The sequence below is a fragment of the Chrysemys picta genome, chromosome 7, assembly GCF_011386835.1.
Source record: "Chrysemys picta bellii isolate R12L10 chromosome 7, ASM1138683v2, whole genome shotgun sequence".
NCBI lineage: Eukaryota > Metazoa > Chordata > Testudines > Emydidae > Chrysemys > Chrysemys picta.
This window is the reverse complement of record NC_088797.1, coordinates 97928591-97955186: the sequence shown is the minus strand read 5'-3', so window position 1 is coordinate 97955186 and position 26596 is coordinate 97928591. Positions and strand designations below refer to the sequence as shown.

Below are 26596 nucleotides of genomic sequence, written 5' to 3'. Positions count from 1 at the left end.
GTTATTGGATCATATGATTAGATTGGATCATTTACTGCATAAGGTGAGTAACTTCTCCTTTGAAGAGGTCCCCATTGTTTGCTCCACTTAGGTGACTACCAAGCAGTATCCCTGGAAGGAGAAGGGCGCTTCAGAGTCAGATCGGATACTGAAGACCGAACTGCTTTGCCAGCCGCAGCATCTGACTGGAAGCATGAACCAAGCCGTAACATTTGGAGAAAGTATGTATTGAAGTCCAGGTTGCAGCTCTGCAAATTTAAACAACTGGAACATTTTCAAATAGCGCCATACAGATAGACTGGAACTTTGTAGAATGGGCAAGTACTTGAGAAGGAGGTTGAGACCCATAACAAAATATAATATCTCAAGGTGTATCTTGGTATTCTTTGGGTGGAAATTCTGGATCCTTTGCATATGTCTGCAAAAGAAATAGAAGAGTCTGGTAGACAGCTTGTTTCTGTCCAAATAAAAGGCTAAAGCACCTCTGACATACAAGGTATGGAAGGCAATTTCCTCTCTGATCAGATGTGGCTTTGGGAAAAAACTGGAAGATTAATAACCTCATTAATTTGAAATTCAGAAGATACTTTAAGTAGAAACTTAGGATGTGGCTGCAATAGAACTTTTTTCTTGGAGAAAACTGTAAAGGGAAGATCTATCATTAAAGCTCCAATTTCTCTGACTCTCCAGGCAGAAGATATGGCCACCAAGAAAGCCATCATCATAGATAGGTGAGACAGAGAACTCATGGCCAATGGCTCAAAGGGAGGTTTCATAAGGTAATGTACCAAGTTTAAGTCCAATACAGGGGTGGGCTCTAATTTGCAGATTCATCAATCCCTTGACAAATCTTGCTGTTGTTGCATTGGCAAACAGTGAATATCCCTCTATCAGTGAACGAAAGGCTGTGATAGACACCAAGTGAACCTTGATGGAACTTATAGAAAGACCACTCTTTTTTAATTCCAATGGGTAATGGAGAACAGTGGAGAGGGAAGAATGAACAAGCAAAAACTATTGCAGGATGCACCACTGGTGGAATCTCTTCCATTCTTTGAAGGTAAGCATTTCACATACATAGCTTCCTGATGTTGAACAATACCTGTTGTACTTCTGCTGAGTAGAATGTCTCTATACTCAAGAGCCACTGAGGAGCCAAGCTTTGAGTCAAAACTTTCTAGCGTTGGGATGAAGAATCCAACTGGAATCCTGGGAAAGCAGATGTGGAACAGCTTTTTAATGGTGGACAAGAAGCAGGGCGAATCAAGCAAGGATACCATATGTGTCTTGTTCAAGGAATGAGGAAGTGTGACCCTAACAGCATCCCTATCCTAGAAGGCAAAGGGCCCCCTGGCAGTGAGTTTCAGCTGGCCTGACCAGCTGAGTGTTCTCCAACTCACTATTGTTATAATCTGTATCTGAAAGGTGTCATATAATGATTTTGGAAAACTAACACCTCGCTGGTTATTAATATCACTGTGAAATGTTTGTAACAACAGTTTAGGTGAAATTATGGATACTCTCTGGTATGTTTTGGAGACTAAACAGACAAAGGAGGCAAAACAGGTTTTTCCAGATGAAGGGGAAGGGACATCTCTAGTTCAGTGGCAAACTGAGCCAGTTGTGACTGGTAACATGGACAATGGACTTTTCACTTGCATTGGAGGTTGCAGGAAGGGCATTTGTATTGTAAAAATCACAGGAGACTGCAAAATCAACATAATGTCAGCTCCCGGGGGGACATGGCAAGCAGAGCGTCAAGCTGAACCCATAGGAGGGCTTCCTGCCTTGTAAAAACAAAGACAATCCCTCTGGGGATATAAAAAAAATTACCAAGACTCCATCTTTATTCATCACCTTAGGAGACAAAGAAACCAAGCAATTTGTTTTCTGTGATGGATCCTGGCCTGGCTGGCCAATAAAAGTTGGAAAGGAGATGGTGGGCAAGAGGAACCCTCTTGAACAAAGGTTGTATCTTGCCAGATTAAGTTTTAGTCCTTTTGGTGAACGTTTTCACTTGGGTTTGCTTGTAAGCATAATATCTTTATCCCTACTATTTGGTATCACTTAATTTATGTTCTTTTGCTAATAATCTTGTTTTGTTTTTACACGAAATCGACTCAGTGCTATGCTTGAACAGAAGCATATATTTACCCCAGTTAAATTAATAAGCTATAATGTACTGACTCTTTAAAAGAGCAAACTCAATATCTTTCTCCTCTGAATAAACAGTGATATGGTCTGTGCACTGCCAAGAAACATCTCTGAGAAGCTCAGTGGCTATAGTTTACTGACTGTTACTTGCTAGACAAAGTTTGGGCTGGGAGACCCTCAAGGAGTTTGCTGGTGAGGAAGACAGACTAGTGTGACTGGGAGCTGACACACCAGTCTAATCTCCAGCAAAGCTCACTCTTACTGAGGCAAAGGGATAACACAGTGGATCACAACTCTGGATATCCCCAGCAACATATTACAGGAAGGCATACCTAGGGACTGGGGACCCAGTCCTTCTCTTGAGCAGAGTTTCTTGCACTTCCTTTTGGTTGCGGTGACAAAGAGGACCACCACCAGAAGCCCTTAAGTCAGAAAAATAGGTTTGAGAATTTGAGTCCAGCTCTCACTGGTGATCTAGGGAGAAGTGCCTACTCAGATCATCAGCCATGGTGTTTTATATGCCTAGTAAGTAAGAGGCTGAGATGAGGATGTGATTGGCTATACACTAGTTCCATAGTTTTATTACTTTGGCACAAAGGGAGGGGGATCTCACCCACACACCCCACCCCTGATTGATTTATGTAGAACATGCAGACTATATTATCTATCATGAATGACTGATTTGCCCCTGATTAATGGAAAGAAGTGGATACAGGTGTTCCTGAGTACACACTTACATCCAGGAGGTTGATATGAAGAAAAGAGACTTGTGCAGACTATTCGCCCTGAGCAGTGTGTGCATGGCTAGGTGCGTTCACCATACCACAAGGGACGCATCCAATGTTATAGTGATGGTAGGAGGAGGTTGGATGAGAGACTCCTGCATAGCCTTTGGACAGCTCCTTTCACCAATTGAAGGAGTGGAGTACGCAGGGAGAGACAGATACCAGTTATGTTCGGGATATAGACTGTTGGGTGCTTCCACGGATGGCTCAGAAGAGGTACCTGGCATGTTGTATTACAAAAGTACAAGCTGCCACCTGTCCTAGAAGTTGATGGCAATTTCTCACAGACATGTGGGGGTTTATTTGAACCTTGTAGATGAGATTTGTTAGGACTGTAAACCTGTGCACAAATAGGTAGGCCTGGCTGTTATGGCATCCAGAGAAGCCCCTATGAGGTCTGGGGTCAAAATGAACTTTTCAATGTTGAGTTGAAGACCTAACCTGTGGAATTGGGACATGGCTGCGTATGCTGTGGAAAGAACTTTGTCATACAATCCCCCAGCCCTTGAGCAGGCCAAGCGTTCAGATAAGGGAAGATGATTATACCTAACTGCCATCACCAAGTGGTTACGACAGCTATGACCTTTGAGAAGTTATCCTGATTGAATGTAAAATAAAGAAGCTTCTTGTGAGGGGGTGAAATGCAAAAATAAGTGTCCTGAAGGTCAAGGGCTGTGAACCAATCTCTGGAATCTAACAATGGCATTATAGCTGTAAGAGTTATAATAAACATCACCAGCTAACCAGTTTCAACCTTTTGCTTGAACGGGCGATCACAGAGACGTACGATTCCCTAGGTGACTAACTTTTACTTCAAGATCATAAGGCATAGTTTTAAATATAATTACATTATTCTTTAAAAAATTATTCATACACACATCTCACAATGACTGTGAGTACTGAGAAATTACAAGCTTTCAGTAGAGACCTCACATGCTACTCTTCATAGATAATACCATGAAAGTGGTGTGTTAGGTGCAGTGAGTTTGCAAGGTCTGAGCCAGGAGTTGCTTGTAAAGAACAATGAACCATTTTTCAGCTAGCACCAATGGACCCATGTGCCACAACTTCCTCTAATGGAATTTGGAGCCAGTCTTCAATGCACTTCATCAGCTCCTGAAATTGCTTAAAATCACCAGCCAAAGAAGGTGGTGGAGGTATTACAGCCTCATCTGCGGACGATAATGAAATCTTCATCTGAGGTGTTACCTCCTGTCTGTTTTTTCCTCTTGCCCCTTGAAAGTCTCCTCTCTGAGAGGTTTGGGCTGTTCAGGATGAAGTGGTGGATCAGGCAAGTGACTTTCTCTATGATCCACCCAGGGAGAAACTAGGGGCTTTTGAGAACTGTTGGCAATAAACAGCCAAAGATCCCAATAAGTTCGCAGAGGCGATCCATAGAATAGGGGAGGCAACATCCACTGTTGGTCATACCAATGAGATAGGGCTCAAGATCATTTTTTTCCTTTCAGCATAGGCCAAAGGAATAGTCCTTTCCACAGCAGACAGACAAATCTGAGAATCAGAGGAATCCTCAACATAATCTAAAGGTGGGGTGGGAAATGGAGATGGGCATGGTTGTCTGCCCTGTGTGGTAAATACTGGAGAGCTGGAAGGCACCAGGGAAAGATATGGTCTCTGTGACCCAGAAGATCTTAGTACTGACAGCCGTTCAAGTGCTGGACAACAATGGAGATTCCAGCACCTCTGAAACAAATAGATATCTGGAATATCTGAATTACTGCAATACCGGACATATCTAAGCTGAGACAGGACCCTAAAGTTAGCTGTCTATGTACCAAGGACAGCAGTGCCTGATGAGATGGCATAATTATGAGGATGCTGAAAGCTTTGGTGGTGCATGTGTGGAGGTTGAAAATAGTATAGAAGAAGCTGTCGTCTTCTGGTATACCTGTGTAATAGCTTGGGACACTGGGTTGGGTACGGAGGGTGGAACAGAGGCGTATGAATATGGTACAGACTTCTTCGAAGCAGAATGCTTAGAGTCTCTGCTGGAATGGTCATGTCTAGTTGGTAGCAAGGGAGGTTTCAGTATTAAAGTATGCTTGGTACCGCAGCACTTGGAGAAGGTTGAAGTTTTCATTGAACTTCTGATACTGGAACAGCATAGGGACCTAATGATACTTGCTTTGGGACCTGAGGTCTCTGAAATGGTCCCTTTGTGAGATGACCAAGATTTCTTTGAAGATTCTCTGGTAGGAGATCTAGAGCTCCCCTTCCTTGGAGTCTTACGAGTACTTACGTGGCCTTATCCTGCAATGCTCTCTGTGACTAGGATACAGAAGTTGACAGGACACGAAATGTGCTTGAAGGGTGGAGTACAGGGGAATTCTCAGAGCCTGGATTGGAGTCTGGTCTCAGGGATTGCTCCATCCTGAGCTACTTGAACTTAATTTCCCTATTTTTCCTAAATCTGCTTTTTAAAGATGTGCAGATCTTATGTGTGTCTGGTATGTGGGTGTTTCCCAAACAGCAGAGGCACCAAGAATGACCATCACTAACTGGGATAGATTCCCGGCAGGAGAGATAGTGCTTGAAGTCTGGGAATTCCTGTATACCCCAGCAATGACAACCCCCAAAGACAGCCCCTCAGCAATGGATGGAGGAGGCTGATAGAAAATAACTATTAAAAATAGAATTCCAAATAAACTAAACTATCTCTGCGAACTAAGCTAAAAGGGATAAGCAACAGGCTAGGCTAGAATAGGCATGATGATAGGTTCTATCGCAGGCCAATGTGGTTGAAAAGGAACTGTGGGTGGTTTGCCTGCGCGGCTCTGCATAGCATCAGTATGGGGCATAATGTCTGGAGCCCAAACATGAGCTGAGCAAGTATTGCTACCAAAACACTCCAATCAAAGGCTCATGCACACCTGAAGTGGAACACCATAGATATACTACTTGAAGAAGAATTAGTTTTTTTAAATACACTTTCAAATTAAAATAGTGATCTCAAATACCAACAGTCCCCTTTGTGACACGCTCTTTTCAAAGATAAATGGACACTGACATATTATATGCTGTTATCCTCAGCTCTGAATGAATAATTCATACTGAAGTTAATTATCGCCTGGTAGTCCTGCTGTTGTTAAGGCAGGTTCATGCATGACAATAGGTTTTCTATTACTATAGACTATATTGGTCTGAATATTGGAAGCAGAGGGTCCTCTCGCTGATCCAACCTGGCTCTAGTTGGTATTTGTTTCTATTTTTAGGAGTCCTCTTTTGGACAACTGCAATGTTTTCTGGACTTCTCTTCAGCTCTCCTCATGTGTTTTTTTTCTCATTATTATTATTATTATTATTATTGTTTGTATTACAGTAGCACCTAGGACCTAGCAGTTACCTGTTGCTGTTTGATACCACAGGAAGGTATCCTTTTAAGTACTCCATCAGAACGTGAATTGCAAAAGTACTTTTTTTTTCACACTATGAAGTTTGAATATATGAACTGTGCATTTACAAGCAGATACCTTCATTTTACATGCATGCTGGGTGGCATAAAGCCAGTGGCCAAGAATCTTAAAGCCTTCCCTTCCCCACTGTACAATTTTTTGGTTCTGAGGTAAAGTAAAGTTCCAATCCACAACTAATAGGCAACTGTACGGGAATTCTCCTCACACTGCTTCCAAACTACTGAGTCTGACCCAGCCCAGTCTGGAGCTTCACTCCCCACTCTTCAGATTCACATGTATTGTGCAACACAAAGCCTGGGGAGCCCTGAGCAGAAGTGCTGCGAAAGCAGATGGTACTCCTATGCTGTATACAGGATTGAAGAGATGAGAGGAATGTGAATTTACAGGGAGATGTAAGGCAGGGAGAGAAGGACTGGGAAAACAAATGGGGAAAAAAGACAGGATTATGAGATGGGGTGGGGGAAAAAAAGCAGAAAGACTAAAATCCCATTGTACTAGCAAAAGGGCCTCAATAGTCACTGACAGGAGACACTGCCCTCAGTAAGAGTCAAATCAAGCATCTGGATATGTACAAGCAATAGGAAAGGTGTAAAACATGATCTAACACAGGAAAACTTAGGGTCAGGGGAGGAGAGAGATAGAAGGGGGAGATATACTTTCAATTATTTTTGGTTTTAGATGCCTCCAAGTTTATCCATTTTTTTCCCCAATGGAAGGAGCTCCAGATCACTTCCTTCCCACCACTAGGTCTGGGATTGAGAACCTCCTTAATCCTCTTCTCTTGTCATCTCTACTTCCTCTTTCCACTACCCCACTATTCCTTCAGGTGTAAGTCACTTACTGGCAGCACAATCCACAAATGACTTTGCTGCCTTGTCTACACTACTGCAGTAAGTCAACCTAAATTATGCTACTCCAGCGATGTGAATAAGGTAGCTGGAGTTGACATAGCTTAGGTCGACTTACTGCGGTGTCTACACTGTGCTGCGTTGATGGAAGATGCTCCCCCATCGACTTACCTTAATCTTCTCATTCCGGTGGAGTACCGGAGTCGACCGGAGAGCACTCTGCAGTTGATGTAATGGGTCTTCACTAGACACACTAAATAGACCTCCCCTGCATCGATCGCAGCAGCATCCACCCCCAGCAAGTGTAGACATGGCCTGAGGGTGCAACCAGCTTCCAGCACACAGGCACTCATCATCCCTGGCTTCTGTTCATTTCATAGAAGTGCATCAAGAGCCACTGCACTGCCAAATGTATGATATAACCAGTAGAAGTGGTCTCCTTAAAGTGCCTTCCTTTTATAAAATGATATTTCCACCTTGCCTCATATTATGCTCTTTAAACGTAGTTAAAATGTGATCCTCTATCTTAATGAGTACTTTACTGGCTTGAACTCTGCCATTTAGCTGCATTTGCATAAACAAACTACTTAATTGAGTCTATATTTTCATAAAAGTTGTATTTTCATAAAACTCATCTCTGACTTCAGTGCAAGTTGTATCCACTTGTATCAAAGCTGAATTGGTTCCAAAGACTTTACTCAGAGATCCTTGTAATATAAAAACACAACTGGTGTGTTAAGTATTGAGTTTTGAGCATCCACCCTATACTTCCTGACTTTCATTAGTTAAATCAGAACCTTAATGTTAAAACTAACAGGTTTTCAAATCTTATTTTGTATGCCAGAAGTCATCTTTCTGTTTCCATGCCCACACACTTTCATATAGGTTAATACTTTAACACAGCAGAGAGAAGGAATGAAAAACTGGCAAAAATTTGTATTCTGTTTAAGTCTCAGGAATGGAAATTAAATAGTATGAACCTCAATATTTTAACAAAGCATGTGGGAAAGAACTATGGAAATGAAAATGCACTATTAATATTGTCTAGTGGTCAAGGCTAATATTTCAATAGAAGAGGCTGCAAACAAAATATATCTTAATTCTAGGAACATGAAAATATGAAGGACCAAATATTTAAAAAGCAGCATATTTAAATCAGGTAATCTTTAAGTCCTTTCTGTGCATACAAACCTGAGAAAAATATCAGAAGAGGCTGATGCCTCTGAAAATTTAGCCCTATGCATCACTAGAACAGTACAGTATCCCATCATTAAGAGAAAGATGCTTCTGTCACCGGCCAGCTCTTTCACAAATTTACATACTTTAAAAAATGACGGACAGAGATTTAATAACTTTTCAGTTCACATGGATTACTCCCTTACTAAACAAGATTGTAATTTCTTCGAGACGTGCTATACAAACACACAGGGAGACAGAGCCAAACGGGGCCCTAATCTTGATTGGGGTTTTGGGGCACTACCAGAATATAAATTAATATACAAGAATAAATATAAAATTAAATGGTTAAAAAGTTACATTAATGCAGAGTTATGGTTGCCTGGTGGTACATCATGCCCTTGCAGAATGCTGAGCTGAGCAAAACTCAAACTTCTGAAAACCAGGAAATACATGGCTAAGGTTGACCATGCAACCTTAACTTTGCCCTCGTTCAGCAATGCTCCAGTACAACACGTTAATACACATACCTTTAGAGTGCCAATCCCAGTGTTGCTGATATGTACAAGCTCTTCACTTCCTTTCACTGTCATTCCCAAGATTCCATCTAACACTATTAAAGGGCAAAAAGTAAAAAGGCTGCCCATGCCTCCCTCCCCTTACCCTCTCCAAGGAGTGCCTCAAAAAGTACATAGACTCGCACTGGCCCTTGACACTGTCAGACTCAGGAGGTTCTGGATCCTGTCATACACACACTTAACTCACTATCCAGAAAGAACACTATGCATACACAATTTAAGAGCCACTTCACAGCCTTTTACAACTCCCTTACACCTACTCACTAAGTATTATCTAGACCTATTATCTAGACCATCCCTGACAGGTGTTTGTCTAACCTGCTCTTAAAAATCTCCAATGATGGAGATTCCACAACCTCCCTAAGCAATTTATTCCAGTGCTTAACCACCGTGACAGTTAGGAAGTTTTTCCTAATGTCCAACCTAAACCTCCCTTGCTGCAATTTAAGCCCATTGCTTCTTGTCCTCTCCTCAGAGGTTGAGAAGAACAATTTTTCTCCCTCCTCCTTGTAAAACCTTTTATGTACTTGAAAATGGTTATGTCCCCTCTTAGCCCTAATCTACACTATGAGTTTAGGTCGAATTTAGCAGCGTTACATCGATTTAACCCTGCACCCGTCCAGACGACAAAGCCATTTTTTCAACTTAAAGTGCTCTTTATCTATTTCTGTACTCCTCCCCGACGAGGGGATTAGTGCTGAAATCGACCTTGCCAGGTTGAATTTGGGGTATTGTGGGGCAGTGTGGCCACAATTCGATGGTATTGGCTTCCGGGAGCTATCCCAGAGTGCTCCATTGTGACCGCTCTGGACAACACTCAACTCCAATGCACTGGCCAGGTGGACAGGAAAAGGCCTGCAAACTTTTGAATCTAATTTCCTGTTTGGCCAGCAAGTGAGTGCAGATCTCATCAGCAAAGGTGACCATGATGGAGTCCCAGAATCGCAAAAGAGCCCCAGCATGGGCCAAACAGGAGGTATGGGGAGACGAATCCGTGCTATCAGAACTCCGTTCCAAAAGACGAAATGCCCAAACATTTGAAAAAATCTCCAAGAGCATGAAGGACAGAGGCTATAACAGGGACCCGCAGCAGTGCTGCATGAAACTTAAGTAGCTGAGGCAAGCCTACCAAAAAACCAGAGAGGCAAACAGTCATTCCGTGTCAGAGCCCCAGACATGCTGCTTCTATGATGAACTGCATGCCATTCTGGGAGGTGCCCCTACAACTACCCCACCTCTGTGCTTTGACTCCATCAATGGAGTAGCAGGCAACAGGGATGTGGGTTTTGGGGACAAGGAAGATGAGGAGCTCCACCAGCTGCAAATGTTTCAACGCTCATGCTACCTTCTCCTTCCCAGAGGCTAGCGAAGATTAGAAGGTGAAAAAAACGCACTCACGATGAAATGTTCTCTGAGTTCATACAGTCTCTCCCACACTGGAAGAACCCAACAGAATGCATGGAGTCAGAGTCCAGAAAAGCACAATATGAACGCGAGGACAGGTGACGGGCTGAAGATGATAGGTGGTGTCAGCTTGGTGACAGAAGGCAAGAGGCAATGCTGAGGCTACTGGAGGAACAAACTGATATGCTCCGGCATATGGTTGAGGTTCAGAAAAGGCAGCATGAGCACAGACCGCCACTACAGCCCCTGTGTAACCAACCACCCTCTTCCCCAAGTTCCATAGCCTCCTCACCCAGATGCCCAAGAATGCGGAGGGGGGCCTCCGGGCACCCAACCACTCCACCCCAGAGGACTGCCCAAGCAACAGAAAGTTGACATTCAATAAGTTTTAAAGTGCAGTGTGGCCTTGTCCTTCCCTCTTCCCCCACCTCACCCGGACAGTTATCCCCCTATTTGTGTCATGAATTAATAAAGAATGCATGAATGTGACGCAACAGTGACTCTATTGCCTCTGCAAGCTGTGATCGAAGGTGGGAGGGAAGGGTGGTTAGCTTACAGGGAAGTAGAGTGAACCAAGCGGGGGGGTTCATCAAGGAGAAACAAAACAGAACTTTCACACCGTAGCCTGGCGTGTCATGAAACTGGTTTTCAAAGCTTCTCTGATGCGCACCGGGCTCTCCTGTACTCTGCTAACCGCCCTGGTGTCTGGCTATGCGTAATCAGCGGCCAGGCGATTTGCCTCAACCTCCCACCCCACCATAAATGTCTCCCCCTTACTCTCACAGATATTGTGGAGCGCACAGCAAGCAGTAATAACAATAGGAATACTGGTTTCGCTGAGGTCTACCTGAGTCAGTAAACTGCGCCAGCGCGGTTTTAAACGTCCAAATGCACACTCTACCACCATTCTGCATTTGCTCAGCCTATGGTTGAACAGCTCCTGACTACTGTTCAGGCTGCCGGTGTACAACTTCATGAGCCATGGCATTAAGGGGTAGGCTGGGTCCCCAAGGATAACTATAGGCATTTCAACATCCCCAATGGTTATTTTCTGGTCTGGGAAGAAAGTCCCTTGCTGCAGCTTTTGAAACAGACCAGAGTTCCTGAAGATGCGAGCGTCATGTACCTTTCCCGGCCATCCCACGTTGATGTTGGTGAAACGTCCCTTGTGATCCACCAGGGCTTGCAGCACCATTGAAAAGTACCCCTTTCGGTTTATGTACTTGCTGCCTTGGTGCTCCGGTGCCAAGATAGGGATATGGGTTCTGTCTATCGCCCCACCACAGTTAAGGAATCCCATTGCAGCAAAGCCATCCACTATGACCTGCACATTTCCCAGAGTCACCACACTACACTATCAGCAGCTCTTTGATTGCGTTGGTTACTTGGATCACAGCAGGCCCCACAGTAGATTTGCCCACTCCAAATCTGCCCGACTGACCGGTAGCTGTCTGGTGTTGCAAGCTTCCACAGGGCTATCACCACTCGCTTGTGAACTGTGAGGGCTGCTGGTATTCTTGCACTTCAGGGCAGGGGAAAGCAAGTCAAAGTTCCATGAAAGTGCCCTTATGCATGCAAAAGTTTCGCAGCCACTGGGAATTGTCCCAGACATGCAACCCTATGCAGTCCCACCAGTCTGTGCTTGTTTCCTGGGCTCAGAATCGGCGTTCCATGGCATGAACCTGCCCCATTAACACCATGATGTCCACATTGCCAGAGCCCGTACTTTGAGAGAAGTCTGTGTCCATGTCCTCATAACTCTCGTCACCGCGCTGCCGTCGCCTACTCGCCTGGTTTTGCTTTTGCAGGTTCTGGTTCTGCATATACTGCAGGATAACACGAGTGGTGTTTACAGTGTGTGACAGGTTGGATCACAGAAACCCCCCTGGGAGCTGCCACCCAATGTGCCAAGACTACCTCTGCTCCTGTTTTCCCTGCCAGCTCAGGACTTCAGCACCCTGACTTGCTGAGCCAGACACTCTCACCTGCTCCAACAAAGACCCAGGGTATGAATTACTTGCCCCAAAGCTGCAGGTTTACCTGAAAACAGCTCACAGAAGTGTGCTTGTCTTTAGCACTCAGATGCCCAACTCCCAATGGGGTCTAAACCCAAATAAATCCATTTTACCCTGTATAAAGCTTATGCAGGATAAACTCCTAAATTGTTCACCCTCTATAACACTGACAGAGAGATATGCACAGTTGTTTGCTCCCCCAGGTATTAATACATACTCTGAGATAATTAATAAGTAAAAAGTGATTTTATTAAATACAGAAAGTAGGATTTAAGTGGTTCCAAGTAATAACAGACAGAACAAAGTAAGTCACCAAGCAAAATAAAATAAAATGCACAAATCTATGTCTAATCAAACTGAATACAGATAATCTCACCCTCAGAGATGCTTTAGTAAGTTTTTTCCTCAGACTGGACACCTTCCAGGCCTGGGCACAATTCTTTCCCCTGGTACAGCTCTTGTTCCAGCTCAGGTGGTAGCTAGGGGATTCTTCATGATGGCTCCTCTCTCTCTTTTTTCTGTTCCACCCCTTTATAGATCTTTTGCATAAGGCGGGAACCCTTTGTCCCTCTGGGTTTCCACCCCCCCTCACTGGAAAAGCACCAGGTTAAAGATGGATTCCAGTTCAGGTGACATGATCACATGTCACTGCAAGACTTCATTACCCACTTGCCAGCACACACATATACAAGACGACTCACAGGTAAAACACAGCTATCTGCAGACAATGGTCCTGGTTAATGGAAGTCATCAAGATTCCAAACCACCATTAATGGCTCACATTTTGCATAATTGCAATAGGCCTTCAGAGTTATATTTTATATTTCTAGTTTTAGAAACAAGAGTGGTACAAATAGGATTATCACACTCAGTAGATTATAAGCTTTGTAATGATACCTTACAAGAGACCTTTTGCATGAAGCATATCCCAGTTACATTATATTCACTAATCATATTTTTATAAAACCATATAGACTGCACGTCACACAGTGCTCATAATTGCGGCGGTGATCTGAACGGGCTCCATGCTTGCCGTGCTAAGGCATCTGCACTGAAAAAAGGCACGAAACGATTGTCTGCTGTTGCTCTGACAAAGGGAGGGGCGACTTGGCTTACAGGGAATTAAAATCAATAAAGGGGGTGGGTTTGCATCAAGGAGAAACACACACAACTGTTACACAGAATGGCCCCCTCAAGGACTGAACTCAAAACCCTGGGTTTAGCAGGCCAATGCTCAAACCACTGAGCTATCCCTCCCCCGACTATTCAGGGATGGGGGAGCAAATGAATACAAATGAATACAAAACAAATCTTTCTTGTTTTGATCCACTCCATCTCTTTTTTATACATCTTAGGCTGGCAGCAGACAGTGCAGTACAACTGCTAGCCATCGTCGTCTCCTGGCTACTCGCCAGAAGACGGTGCAGTACGACTGCTAGCCATCCTCATCTCCTGGCTGCTCACCAGAAGACGGTGCAGTACGACTACAGGCAGGACTGAATCCCCATGAGACGAAACTTAAAAAAAAAGAGAATGACCTGGAGTCACTCCCATTTATGTCCAGGCGCCCCTGACCAACCTCACCAAGGTCGGCTAAAAGAGCACCCAGGAGACGACTATGACGACGGCTACCAGTCATAATGCACCATCTGCTGCCAAAAGGCAATGAGCTGCTGCTGTGTAGCAATGCAGTGCCACGTCTGCCAGCACCCAGGAGACGTACGGTGACGGTGAGCTGAGCAGGATCCATGCTTGCCGTGGTATGGCGTCTGCACAGGTAACCCAGGAAATAAGGCTCGAAACGATTGTCTGCCATTGCCTTTCACGAAGGGGGGGGGGGGGCTGACAACATGTACCCAGAACCACCCGTGACAATGTTTTTGATCCATCAGGCATTGGGAGCTCAACCCAGAATTCCAATGGGCGGCGGGGACTGCAGGAACTGTGGGATAGCTACCACAGTGCAACGCTCCGGAAGTTGACGCTATCCTCAGTACTGTGGATGCACTCCACCGAGTTAATGGTCTTGGAGTGGCGGGGGGGGGGACACAATCGACTGTATAAAATAAATTTCTAAGAAAATCCACTTCTATAAATTTGACCTAATTTCGTAGTGTAGACATACCCTCAGTTTTCTCTTTTCCAGACTAAACAAACCCAATTTTTTCAATCTTCCTCATAAGTCATGTTTTCTAGACCTTTAATAATTTTTGTTGCTCTTCTCTGAACTTTCTCCAATTTGTCCGCATTGTTCCTGAAATGTGGCATCCAGAACTGGACACAATACTCCAGTTGAGGCATAATCAGCGCAGAGTAGAGCAGAAGAATTACTTCTCATGACTTGCTTACAACACTCCTGTTAATACATCCCAGAATTATGTTTGTTCGGGTTTTTTTGCAACAGTGTTACACTGTTGACTCATATTTAGCTTGTGGTCCACTATGACCCCTAGATCCCTTTCCACAGTACTCCTTCCTAGGCAGTGATTTCCCATTTTGTATGTGTGCAACTGATTGTTCCCTCCTAAGTGGAGTACTTTGCATTTGTCCTTATTGAATTTAATCCTATTTACTTCAGACCATTTCTACAGTTTGTCCAGACCATTTTGAATTATCCTATCCTCTAAAGCACTTGCAAACCCTCCCATCTTGGTATCGTCCACAAATTTTATAAGTGTACCCTCTATGCCATTATCTAAAGCATTGATGAAGATATTGAACAGAATTTTACCCAGAACTGATTCCTGCAGGACCCCACTCGTTATGCCCTTTCCAGCATGATTGTGCACCACTGATGATTACTCTCTGGGAACAGTTTTCCAACCAGTTATGCATCCACCTTATAATAGCTCCATCTAGGTTGCATTTCCCTAGTTGGTTTATGAAAAGGTCATGCGAGACAGTATCAAAAGCTTTACTGAAGTCAAGATATACCACGTCTACCACTTCCCCCCCATCCACAAGGCTTGTTACCCTGTCAAAGAAAGCTATCAGGTTGGTTTGACCAGATTTGTTCTGGTCAAATCCAGGCTGACTGTTACTTACCACCTTATTATCTTCTAGATGTTTGCAAATTGATTATGCGCTCCATTATCTTTCCAGGTACAGAAGTTAAGCTGATTGGTCTGTAATTCTCCAGGTTCTCCTTATTTCCCTTTTTATAGATTGGCACTATATTTGCCCTTTTCCAGTCTTCTGGAATCTCTCCCGTCTGCCATGACTTTTCAAAGATAATTGCTAATGGCTCAGATATCTCCTCAGTCAGCTCCCTGAGTATTCTAGGATGCATTTCATCAGGCCCTTGAAGATGACTTGAAGATGTTTAAGTAATTTTTAACTTGTTCTTTCCCTATTTTAGCCTCTGATCCTACCTCATTTTCACTGGCATTCACTATGTTAGACGTCCAATCACTACCAACCTTCTTGGTGACAACCAAAACAAAGAAGTCATTAAGCAGCTCTGCCATTTCCAATTTTCTGTTATTGTTTTTCCCCCTTCATTGAGTAAGAGGCCTACCCTGTCCTTGGCCTTCCTCTTGCTTCTAATGTATTTGTAGAAATGATAAATAATGTATCCTGAAGGTACACATGCAGCTCTTCCTTTTGCTCACACACATTGGAGGGTGAAAAACAGATCTTTTCATATTATAATCTGTCACACACCTCAAAGTAATCCACACAGGTCCTCATACCACAAACATACCTTTTCCAAGCATGCCCAACTATTGCCTGGGTTTAGTGTAGGTGTATCTAAAGCACTGACTGCTCTTGGAGTGTATCCAAGTAATTCCTATTGGTCATCGCCAGCTCCAGGGGAACAGAGGGAAGGTGGCATGAGCAACTTTTTCCCCCTTTTTGGCCTTTAATAGTGTTAGACAGAATCCTGTGGCTGAGGGTGAGTGGTTTGTCAAAGGAGCTGAAGAGCTTTTACATTTTAGCAACTGTGTGATTGGCAGACTAAAGGTAGGTAGGGTGTGTGTGTGTGTGTGTGTGTGTGTGTGTGTGTGTGTGTGTGTGTGTGTGTGTGTGTGTTAACAAGGCATATCAGGGCACCGCTGAAACAGGGCAGAGTTAAATTTGCCATGGACAACCTTGCCTGTGTATTTCCTGGTATTCAGAAATTTTAGTTTTACTCAATTTAACATTCTGCAAGAGGATGATATATCACCAAGCAACCTTAATTCTGCATTAATGGGATTTTTACCACTGAATTTCTTAGTTTGTTGAACAGAAAAGATATATTATTGGCAGGAATTAGTAGTCATTTAGCAATTGTATTTATTCCCCTCAATTTGCATACATAGCCAAATCAGACATCCCCAGGTCATGGTGTGCAACTTGCTCTCCAGCAAATTTCTGCAATCTCATGATCCAGGAATCAACCAGAATCCACACACTGAAAACCCTGGCAGAGCACACAGGACACACCATAGTAATCTGCCCCAGAATCAGGAAGTAGCCACGCCTCCACCTCTCAGGCTAGTAAAATACAGATTTTTCTTAAACTGCCAATCCAAATGTCAACCTTTAAACAGATGTCATGATGCAACCTTAATTCTAGCTGCGCTGCCACGCCACTATAATAGATGTGCTGAATGCCACTAACAGCAAGAATAAGAAAAGCATTCATAATTATTTAACTCATTTAGCTTTAAGCTACCTGCCCTTCTATCTCAGTGATTATTACTGTTCCTGAACACCCACACACACACTCCTTCCCCACGCCCCCAATAGAATATTTGTTGACTCCAACCACTGATAACTAATCTTGCACTAAGGTCAGGTCCACACTATATCTCTCTACTGGCATAACTATGTTGGTCAGGGGCAAGAAGAGGTATGACTCCTAACTGACACAGTATTCCTATACTGGTAAAGCACTCCTACTGTGGACACGGCCTAAGATGGTAGTGACAGTATGATCTCCTTCAAAACCCTGCTCAAGTATGGTCCTGGCCATTTTAAGCTGCTTTGATAAGGAATGTTTATAGCCTTACTCCATCTCACAGACGAACTGTATTACCCGCTCATTACCTCAAAGTGGTCATTATTTTCCCAATCTATCCATGAGCACTTTCAGATTTGACTGCCTGGCTAAACACTATAAATAGAAGATACTGGGTGAGTTTTTTGACTCAAAGAGCCAGTATGAGATTGCATATAAATTATGTTTAAATTTGATCATCATAATGGACTTAAGAAACTGTCAGTTCTCCAATTACCCCCAGAGACAGTTCAACTGAAATCTCCGTTGGGGAGTTCTCTGATTCAAAGTGTGATTATTTTGGCAGGGTATAGGGATGTTTCTACTTGGACTATTTATTCATGGTGCACCTTACAGCAGTAGGATAGTCTGTTATTTGTGACTAAACAAATAGAAATAGAGTTCTGTATTTGTCAGGAATGCTTAAATTAGATATCTGCAGTTAACAGTAAAACAAACACATTAAATAGACTTAACAGCAAATCATACAAGAAATTTCAAAATTAAACAAAAAACAAGCTTTATGCTTCTATTTACCTCAGTACAGAGGGCTTACAAAGGCCCACCCAACCGTTTACACCCCAATCTAGTCCTTAACATGGGACTTAAACATAGTTTGGGGACCTTCTGCAAGCTTTAGACTTTGTGGTGAATTTAATTCAAAGAAAAGACTCAGGTGAAGGAAATACATCTCTTCACTTATTTTGGAAATATTTATAAAACATATACATAACTTTTGCAAGTCTTTGTTTATGAACATTTGTATGTACTGCTAAATTTTCAACAATTCCACAATTTACATAATAAAAATATGTATGATAATCATTCTATTTAGTATACTTAGACCATCCAACTGGATTATATATCCTATTCATATATGTTTAAACCAGGCTTGAAAGGGTCCATTATCATCATTAGTAAAATCACTAAGACATAACACCTACTGTAGAACACCAACTCTCAAAGGGATTCAGTATAAGGTAAGAAGTATTATACTTGTATTTCCCTTCTCCTTAAAAAAAAAAAAAAAAAAAAAAAAAAAAAGGAAGAAGACAGCATGTTTCTTTTCTGAAGAAACAAGTTACCTGTTTCTATGGATAATTATAAAAGTAGAATACGTTCAACTACTTAGAAAGCAAGAGTTTGCATAAAAAACTCAATGATATTTATTGCTGTTCCATTTGGGAACTAACGTTTATACAGAACACTCACTTCAGTAACCACTATATTTCATATGCATCCGAAGAAGTGGGCGGTAGTCCACGAAAGCTTATGCTCTAATAAATCTGTTAGTCTCTAAGGTGCCACAAGTACTCCTGTTCTTTTTGCGGATACAAACTAACACGGCTGCTACTCTGAAACCGGTCACTATTTTACAGGAATTTATCCTGTATTCATATTTATTTTATAAAAATTAAATATTCAATTAAAATTAGTACTTGCACTATCACAATTATAATGCTATCACACAGAAGACTGCAATCAGTGCATTGAAATGTCTAAGTTAAAAATAATTAACACACATGCTCCCCAAGACCAGCATTCATGTCAAAGCACAGCAGCAGGTATTTCAGATTGTTTCCTCCCCTCTACACATTTGAGCAGCTCTCTCAATAGTGACAGGTTTCAGAGTAACAGCCGTGTTAGTCTGTATCCGCAAAAAGAAGAACAGGAGTACTTGTGGCACCTTAGAGACTAACAAATTTTTGTGGCACCTTAGAGACTAACAAATTTAAATTTGTTAGTCTCTAAGGTGCCACAAGTACTCCTGTTCTTCTCTCAATAGTGGTTTTAGTCATATTCACCTCAAAATATAACTATTTCCATGTGTGTGCGTGTGCGTATGTCACACAAGGGCTTCACCTTGGACTATAAGAAGCTTGGAAGTTTGTTGTACATTTCCATACACAGTGGCCCTTTGTTCCAGGTTGCAGATATGTGATAAAGCAGAACTCTATATTTTCCCTAACAGGATCCATATTGTTTTACCTCTTCAGTGCATGTTTAAGAATAACCACAAGCAATTACTTTAAGTATTTCCCTGTGATCAAATGATTGATTAAGTATTCACATGCTCAGCTCTGTAATACACTTTGGTGGCTCTTAGCACCTTCCACTACTTATTATGATAGAAGATATCATGTTTGTTCTTAGAACCCAAACAGCTTTCATATCAGATTTTAACCGTTTTTTCTGAAGTTTCCACTTCTAGATTTAACATTAATATTGCACCCATTGACTAACAACATTTGTCATCTGTCATAATTAATCTTAACCTTTTTATTTTCTAAACCAAACCAAAGCACTAGTTCTCAAATGAAGACTAACTAGGTCCATCCCATTATTCAGGATTTGGATTTCAAAACATTCAGTACAGGCTTATTTAAGTGGAGGTGGGTTTTTTTAATTTGGAAAATATGTTTTCATCCTCTCTGAACCTTAATTGAAGAAATTTTGAAGCAATTTGGTGGGGATGCCACACCAAAATAAAATAAACACCTTGAGTCAAAGACCAAGCATAGAAAAATTCAGCAAGATTTGAACACATGAAAACAGGAGACTATAATGGAAACAGTTGTACAACCTTAACTGTAGTAGACAGACATTACCAGGTGCCCAATAAAGTACACACAGCAGATGTAAAAGAAGTGTTCCATTATCCATCATACTAAGAAAATTTGTATTAACTGAGTGATTATAATGTAATATCCACAAATTTAAGTTTCTATTGATTCAACAATAAGTTACGATTTAATACACACTCCACGTTTTAGTTTGCCTCTCCTCTCTACAAATATACATACACACACACACAATTATATTGTGTGTGTATGTGTATTTATATATACACATATATAAAGTATAAGAACATGTAAAAAATATTACTCATGTCAAAAATTTGTTATAGACACAAACTACTTACTGTTAAGAGCCATAATATTATCTGTTCCTGGATGATGGAAGTTTATTCCCATACGCCCTACAAAGTAAACAGAGATTATTTATTAATATCACATCACACACACAAAAAGGCTAAAATTCGGTATCTTATTTTGAAACTGAATGAATTCCAAAGTTAAATACTGCCATTGCAACAGGTCATGTTATTTGTAATTTCAGTCTGCCAGAATGAACATCTAGGTGAACGTAGATTTAAAATATAGAATATATAAAATGGAAGTATAAAAAGTTAAAATACTGTAGATCAAGCAACAAAGCAACTGGAAGAATAAAGCAGACAGTAATAATGATTTTCTAAGAACTCTCTCAATTTGCCTTATGCTTTATACAAGAGACAGAACTTCATTACTCAAGCTTGTACTTACACTTCACTGAAACTTCATCTTTTAGGTTAGCCTTCAAAGTAAGTAGCATAAGTGACCAAATCATTTTAGAAACCCTACAAAATTGCAATGCCAACAAGGAGTTCAGTGTTTTCCATGATAGTTTCCACACAATACTGAGTGTTAATCTGGATATTCCAATCACTAGAGATTGCAAGGAAGAATCAAAGTAGTGATACTTGTCCCCAGAAAGAGAGGGTCCACAAAAAGTCAGCCTTGACTTCAAAGAGCAAGAAATAGAAGTTAGCTCTACTTCTGTTAAGATTAATCTTCATCTTCACTTAGAGATTATCTGATTAATGAAATATTATAACATGCCCTGGGGAAATAACATTGAAAACTTTATTATAGGACTTTCTGAACCAAAAATCCCAGTCAACCGAAAGCTATTATGTGATCTTTTTCCATGCTACATGAAAGAGAAAAAAAAGAAATCAGGAATAGCAATTACATCCACTTATAATCAACTTTACTAATGGACTCTTGACTAAGAGTATTGTGGTTCAGTCCATGTTCTGATGTTGCCCTTAGAATTGTGATGAAGTCAGGAAGAGCTAGGTAAAAGGCTAATATTTATCGCCTGCTGGGGGGGAGGGGGAAACCTGATATATTAGGATTTGAAACTGAGAGCTCAAGACCTACTCTGATAAAGGAACAATATAGCCAACTAGTTTCTTTATTATAGATGTCCCTCCCCACTCCTACCCAACGATTCTCAAGATAAAATTAAAACCTCACTCTGTTTTTAGAAAGTGTACCCTGAAAGAAGAATGGAGGACAATCTGTCTGTTTCTCCTTCTCCCATATTTTCAGTTTCTACCTAGAAATGAAAGCCTTCAATCTGAAATCACAGAAGACTATCCTCTTATCATTACTACTCTTAGTGGACAGATGCAACATTCTGATTCAAGACACTTATGACTTGACTAAGCATTTAAGAAAAAACAAATTTTTCATAATTAATCATTTAAATTAATTTGGAAAAGCTACAGTAAATAAAGCTACATAACACCACAATAGTATAAAGAAAGAAGCGGCACTTCACTTTTTTTGGTAGGGAGTGGCAACACAGAATTTTCACTTTATTTTCCAAATTCCTGAGTCAAAAGTTCTTAGAAGCTCTCCATTAAACTACTTCAGACTCTCCAATTGGAGACAAACTACTAAAGTTCACAGCGTATTATTATGTTAACCTGACGCTGCAGAAACACTGGCACAGCCATTATTTTAGTTAGTATAAGAATATGAAAAATACTTCTATATTCTTGTCAAAGTTATTACAGTACCCTTTAAGTACATTTATTAGTACAAGGTTACAAATGTTACACACATACCAATCTCTGCCAAACAATACAAGAATTAATTATAGTTATTAGTACTGCAAACCAATTATTTAATTTTTACAATTATGATTTCAGTTGAAAAAACTGATAATATTATAAAGAAACTAGAAATTCCAATGCTGATGCAGGAGTTTGGGTTTTCTCTCCCCCCTCTCCTTCCTCACCACCTCTGTTTTTTTCTTTGCCAAAGCTGAAATTCTGCTGTTTAACAAGCTACAAAAATAGAATCAAGTGTGAGACATCTGGTTATTTTATTCAGGCAGTCACTATGCCAGGTGCTGCCTGCATGACATTTTGTCACCTGCCCTTGGCCTGCTATTTTTAAGTTTTCTTTTCAGCTATCTTTCAAGAGTAGCAAAAATGTAGGTTGTACAAGCAAGGAGATATACATGCATTTACTGAGCTAAGTGACCTTGTGGGAAAATTCTCATCATGCCATTGAAGCCCCCCCACCCAAAAAATAATAATTTAATTGCCTTAATAAACAGCAAAATAGTGGAAAATTCACTCTTGTATTAATACCATATTAAATATGGGTGATCTAATAAGAATCTATCCCATACAGCTTTGAAAAGACTCCAATAGTGAGTGTCCATTGTATTGCATTAACTGCAAAATATATTAGTATATTATATGGCAAATTACTCAGTGTAAAAATAGTAGGCCAAAAGCAGATGATGAAATGTCACATAAGCATTTCAGCATCAACAAAGTTTTAATTTTTTGCTATGTACTTAAGTTTATCTTATGCCAAAGTTTTCTGTATAAATCTGCCATCTGAAACCAGGAACATGTTTCAAGGAGAAGATTGTGTTAAAAAGTAGGTATGACTGATTTGGAAAGTCATCAGTTTTGAAGATCAAGTATTATACTTGCACTCCTAAAGAACTATACCACATACCCAGTTATCGTGTCAATACCATGGAATACCAAAACAGCTCCTCTTATTAATTAACTTTGAAAGCAACAGGCAGAAATGCAGCAAGAGAAGTCTGGAACAAAAGATGCTAGGAGTTGAAAATTAGGCATGGACACTCACGTCTCATTCATGTCACATAAAAAAAGTCTTCTGAAAACTATTTAATCAATATTTGTACTCAAGTCACACCTGCCATTTTCAGTTTGCTAGTCTTAGTTTCACACTTATCTGCATAGTTTCAATTATGTACTTTGCTAGTACATCTGTAATTGGTATATTTAGGCTGCAAAAATTTTATCTGTCTCCATTATGAAAAGCTTATTGTCAATCTCTGAATCTTTCCCATGCCATGTGACGTTGCTTAGGGCACAAAAAGGGCTCCTCCCATAGCCCCCTCCCCTCATCTATTCTGAGCTGCTCTCTGCAAGTCCTCTGTGTTATGTCTCGTACGTTTTCCCTTTCTAAGGACTGTGGATTCTTTTAGTTGGCCCTTTTTACATGTTCCTCCAGCTGCCCAAAGGGACTCCTTCCATGACAGACACTCTGGCATCATTCTTGACACATCCCAGATATTTCCATATTCTTTTCTGGATAACTATGTAGATAAGGAGTTGAACTCTGATGAATCTTGGCATTTGTTATAAATTTATTCCACGTAATACCGGTATTTCCCTGAGGCATTTGCCTTTGAATGCATTTAGACATTTGTCTATACCATTTGTGTTTTTCCAGCTTTCACGTCCATATGTTAAGGTGGAAATAACATTTGAGTTGAAGATTCATAGTTTGGTCTTTAAGTTGTAGATTTTCAATGAACAAATCTTTTTAAGCTGATGAATGCATCTATTGCCAATTCCTAAATATTATTTCTTCTGGATATCTCTACTATCTTGCACTATCTACTATCTTGCACTAGTAAGGTATGTGAATTGACTCACCTCTTCTATTTCTTTGCCTTCTAACAATACTTGAGTTGGGGTTTTCTGGGTTTCTCATTAGATTTGTTTTTTCACAACTAATTAACCCAATTTTTCTTGCAATGCTGGTCTTTTGGTCTGCTTGCATGTTGGTTGAGCTGTCAATTGGAAGAGATGTCAGCAAAATCTTAATCTTCTAGTGTACTGTTACTGAACCACATAATGTCTGCATGGTATCCATCTACACTTTTTCTCATAAAAAAGTCAATGCCAAACAGAGAGGTGGGCGAAAGCATCCTTTTTGACACTAGTATCTATATTAAACTATTCACTCAAGTCTGCATGTACTTTAACCATGCATGCTGTATCTTGCTATGAAGGTCTTGATATTTTTGTTGGCATACCAGGACACTTCCTGAGTGAATTGTGACTGATACCGTCAAATAAATCTGGTCAACACATGATTTTCTAGGTAAAAATTCAGGCTGCTCCTCCCTTAGCTCTGCCTCAACTACTTGTTTTTTTTCTGCTTAAGATGATACACTCCCTTCAGTGACAGGCAAAGCCTTCTGCAGTAACACCTCACCAGTTATTGCAGTTACTTGTGTCATCTTTCTTTGGTATTTGACTACAGTATAATGATTTTTTCCATTGTTCTAGAGGCTTTTTCCTAGTCCCATGCTTTGCTGAAAAGTTCAGTGATTTTATCAATGGTTTCATCCTCACATGCTTTCAACACTTCTCTAGTGACTTGGTCTGCAGCTTTCCCAGATTTTAAAACTTTTTCACTGAGTCTTTCACTTTTTTGCTTGTGATATGAGATGTTACAATGTCTAATTCTGGCTATTTAAATTCTTTGACAAAGTTAACAGTTTCTTGTGGAGTTAGAGTGCTTGCCCATCGGTCTCTGCTCTTTTTCTGTTAGAGTCTTTCCTGGTTTATCCTTAACATAGAATTATAGAATCATAGCATATCAGGGTTGGAAGGGATCTCAGGAGATCATCTAGTCCAACCCCCTGCTCAAAGCAAGACCTAACCCCCAACTAACATGGCCCCCAAGCTAATGTAAACTTGCCGTTTAGAGCCTTGTTGAGTTGGTAAAGTGTTTTATCACCACCTCTTTCACTAGGCACTCCAGCGTCTTTGACATTGTTGTCTATGTATTTCCTCTTACCTCTTTTTGTGCTACTTTACATGCCTTTATCCTTTATTTCATACAGATTTTTGCCAATGCTTTTTTCTGGAGTATTTTTGAGGAGCTAATGTTTGCTTTAACTTGTTTCCTTTTTTTCCACAGAGTTCAACGTACCTGCAAAAAGCACCATGACACATTAATGTTGACTTTTTGTGATGGATCTAAGTCTTGTACCATCTGAAATCTGTTTGTCAGTTCAATTTGAAATTGCTACTGTAATGTCCTGTCTAGTAGGCTTTTGCTGTCAGTTTTCTTGGTTCTTTTGGTGGTTTTGTTTTTCTTAAGTTTGATCTTCAAGCTTGACACACATCAGCTCCTTTGTATGCCCACAGGGCAGATCTAAATTTACTTCCAGCACACTGTTGAGTCAATCTGGTTCCTGGTTACTCCCTCTAAGGAATTCCATTTTACTGCCAATTAGGATCCTTGATACTAAGCACAGTTCTATCAGTCTTTCACCATTCTGATTTTGGCAATTAAAGCCATGCTTTCCGATTGCTTTCTCCTCTCTCTTATCACCCCCACACATTGCATTGACGTCCCCCATTACTAAACAGATGCCATGTTTGAGAAAATTGTCAGTTTGAAGGCAAAATGTACAACTGACTTTTTAATATCATCATCGTAGTTATTTGTTGGTGCAAATATTGTTTGCAGTATTATTGTAGTCATGATGGTACCAGGATATGAGAGAGACAAGATGGTTGAGGTAATATATTTTTATAGGACCAATTTCTGAATGGTATGTAGTGGTCAGAGGATTATAGACGGTGAGTCCTCTGGGGATGATGTTTTGTTTCTTGCATTTGCTCAGGAAGTAGAGCTCACTGTTAAGTTTGGCTTCCTTCTCAATGTTGTGGAGTTTTCATTATTTCCATTCCAATAATATTGCCATTTTCATTTATTGTGTTTGAAACATAGCTTTGAGAGATCAGTTGTTAATTAGGTCCCACTGTATAAGTTATTTTTCTGCTTTGCAAGTCATAATTAAAGCTACTCCTTCAGAGTAACAACCATTTTGAATCCCTGCATATATTAAGACTATTTTCATTTTTGAATTTTTTTCAGCTCCTGGAATCAACAGTTGCTTATTCCAAGAATTTGGAGATTATATTCATCCATTTCCTCCATCACCTGCATGGGTTTGGTGTTACAGCCATTGGTCTAATGTTCCAGAAACCTACTTTCATAGTTTGTTTCAGCTTTAGTAAAAAAACTTCTCAGAGTCTTGGCTTCCTGGTGGCTTTCACCAAGACTCTCAATTCTTATTTAGCAAGAGTCCATCACTTTGTCATGATGTTTGCTGGAATGGCTATCTTGCTTTATTTCTGTATTTTAACTTTTTTTTTTAAATGAGCACAGGTTGTTGGCCTATCACTCAACTCCCAACCTTGAGAAAGAAAGGACTGCATTTTGTCTGATCCCTACCCTTTGACCTGCCAGCTTAGGTTATCCTAACAGGAGTAAGAACCCCTGTCAGCATAGCTCTCAGAGTAATTG

The 26596-nt window shown here is 40.8% G+C and overlaps 1 protein-coding gene across 26 annotated transcripts in view; it reads right to left on the bottom strand.

Annotated features, from left to right (window-relative positions):
* Nucleotides 1-26596, bottom strand: part of CPEB3 (cytoplasmic polyadenylation element binding protein 3) — a 183625-nt gene that overhangs the window by 82182 nt on the left and 74847 nt on the right. For 25 of the 26 annotated variants that reach the window (XR_010589503.1, XR_010589504.1, XM_024101196.3 and 22 more), the window contains exon 4: nucleotides 20302-20358. The exons of the other annotated variant lie outside the window; for it this stretch is intronic. Coding sequence is in view for 23 of the 25 variants with exons in the window: in XM_024101196.3 (XP_023956964.1) it covers nucleotides 20302-20358 (57 nt within the window). In the remaining 2 variants the exon portion in view is untranslated. The remainder of the gene's footprint in view (nucleotides 1-20301; nucleotides 20359-26596) is intronic. 26 annotated transcript variants of the gene reach the window in all.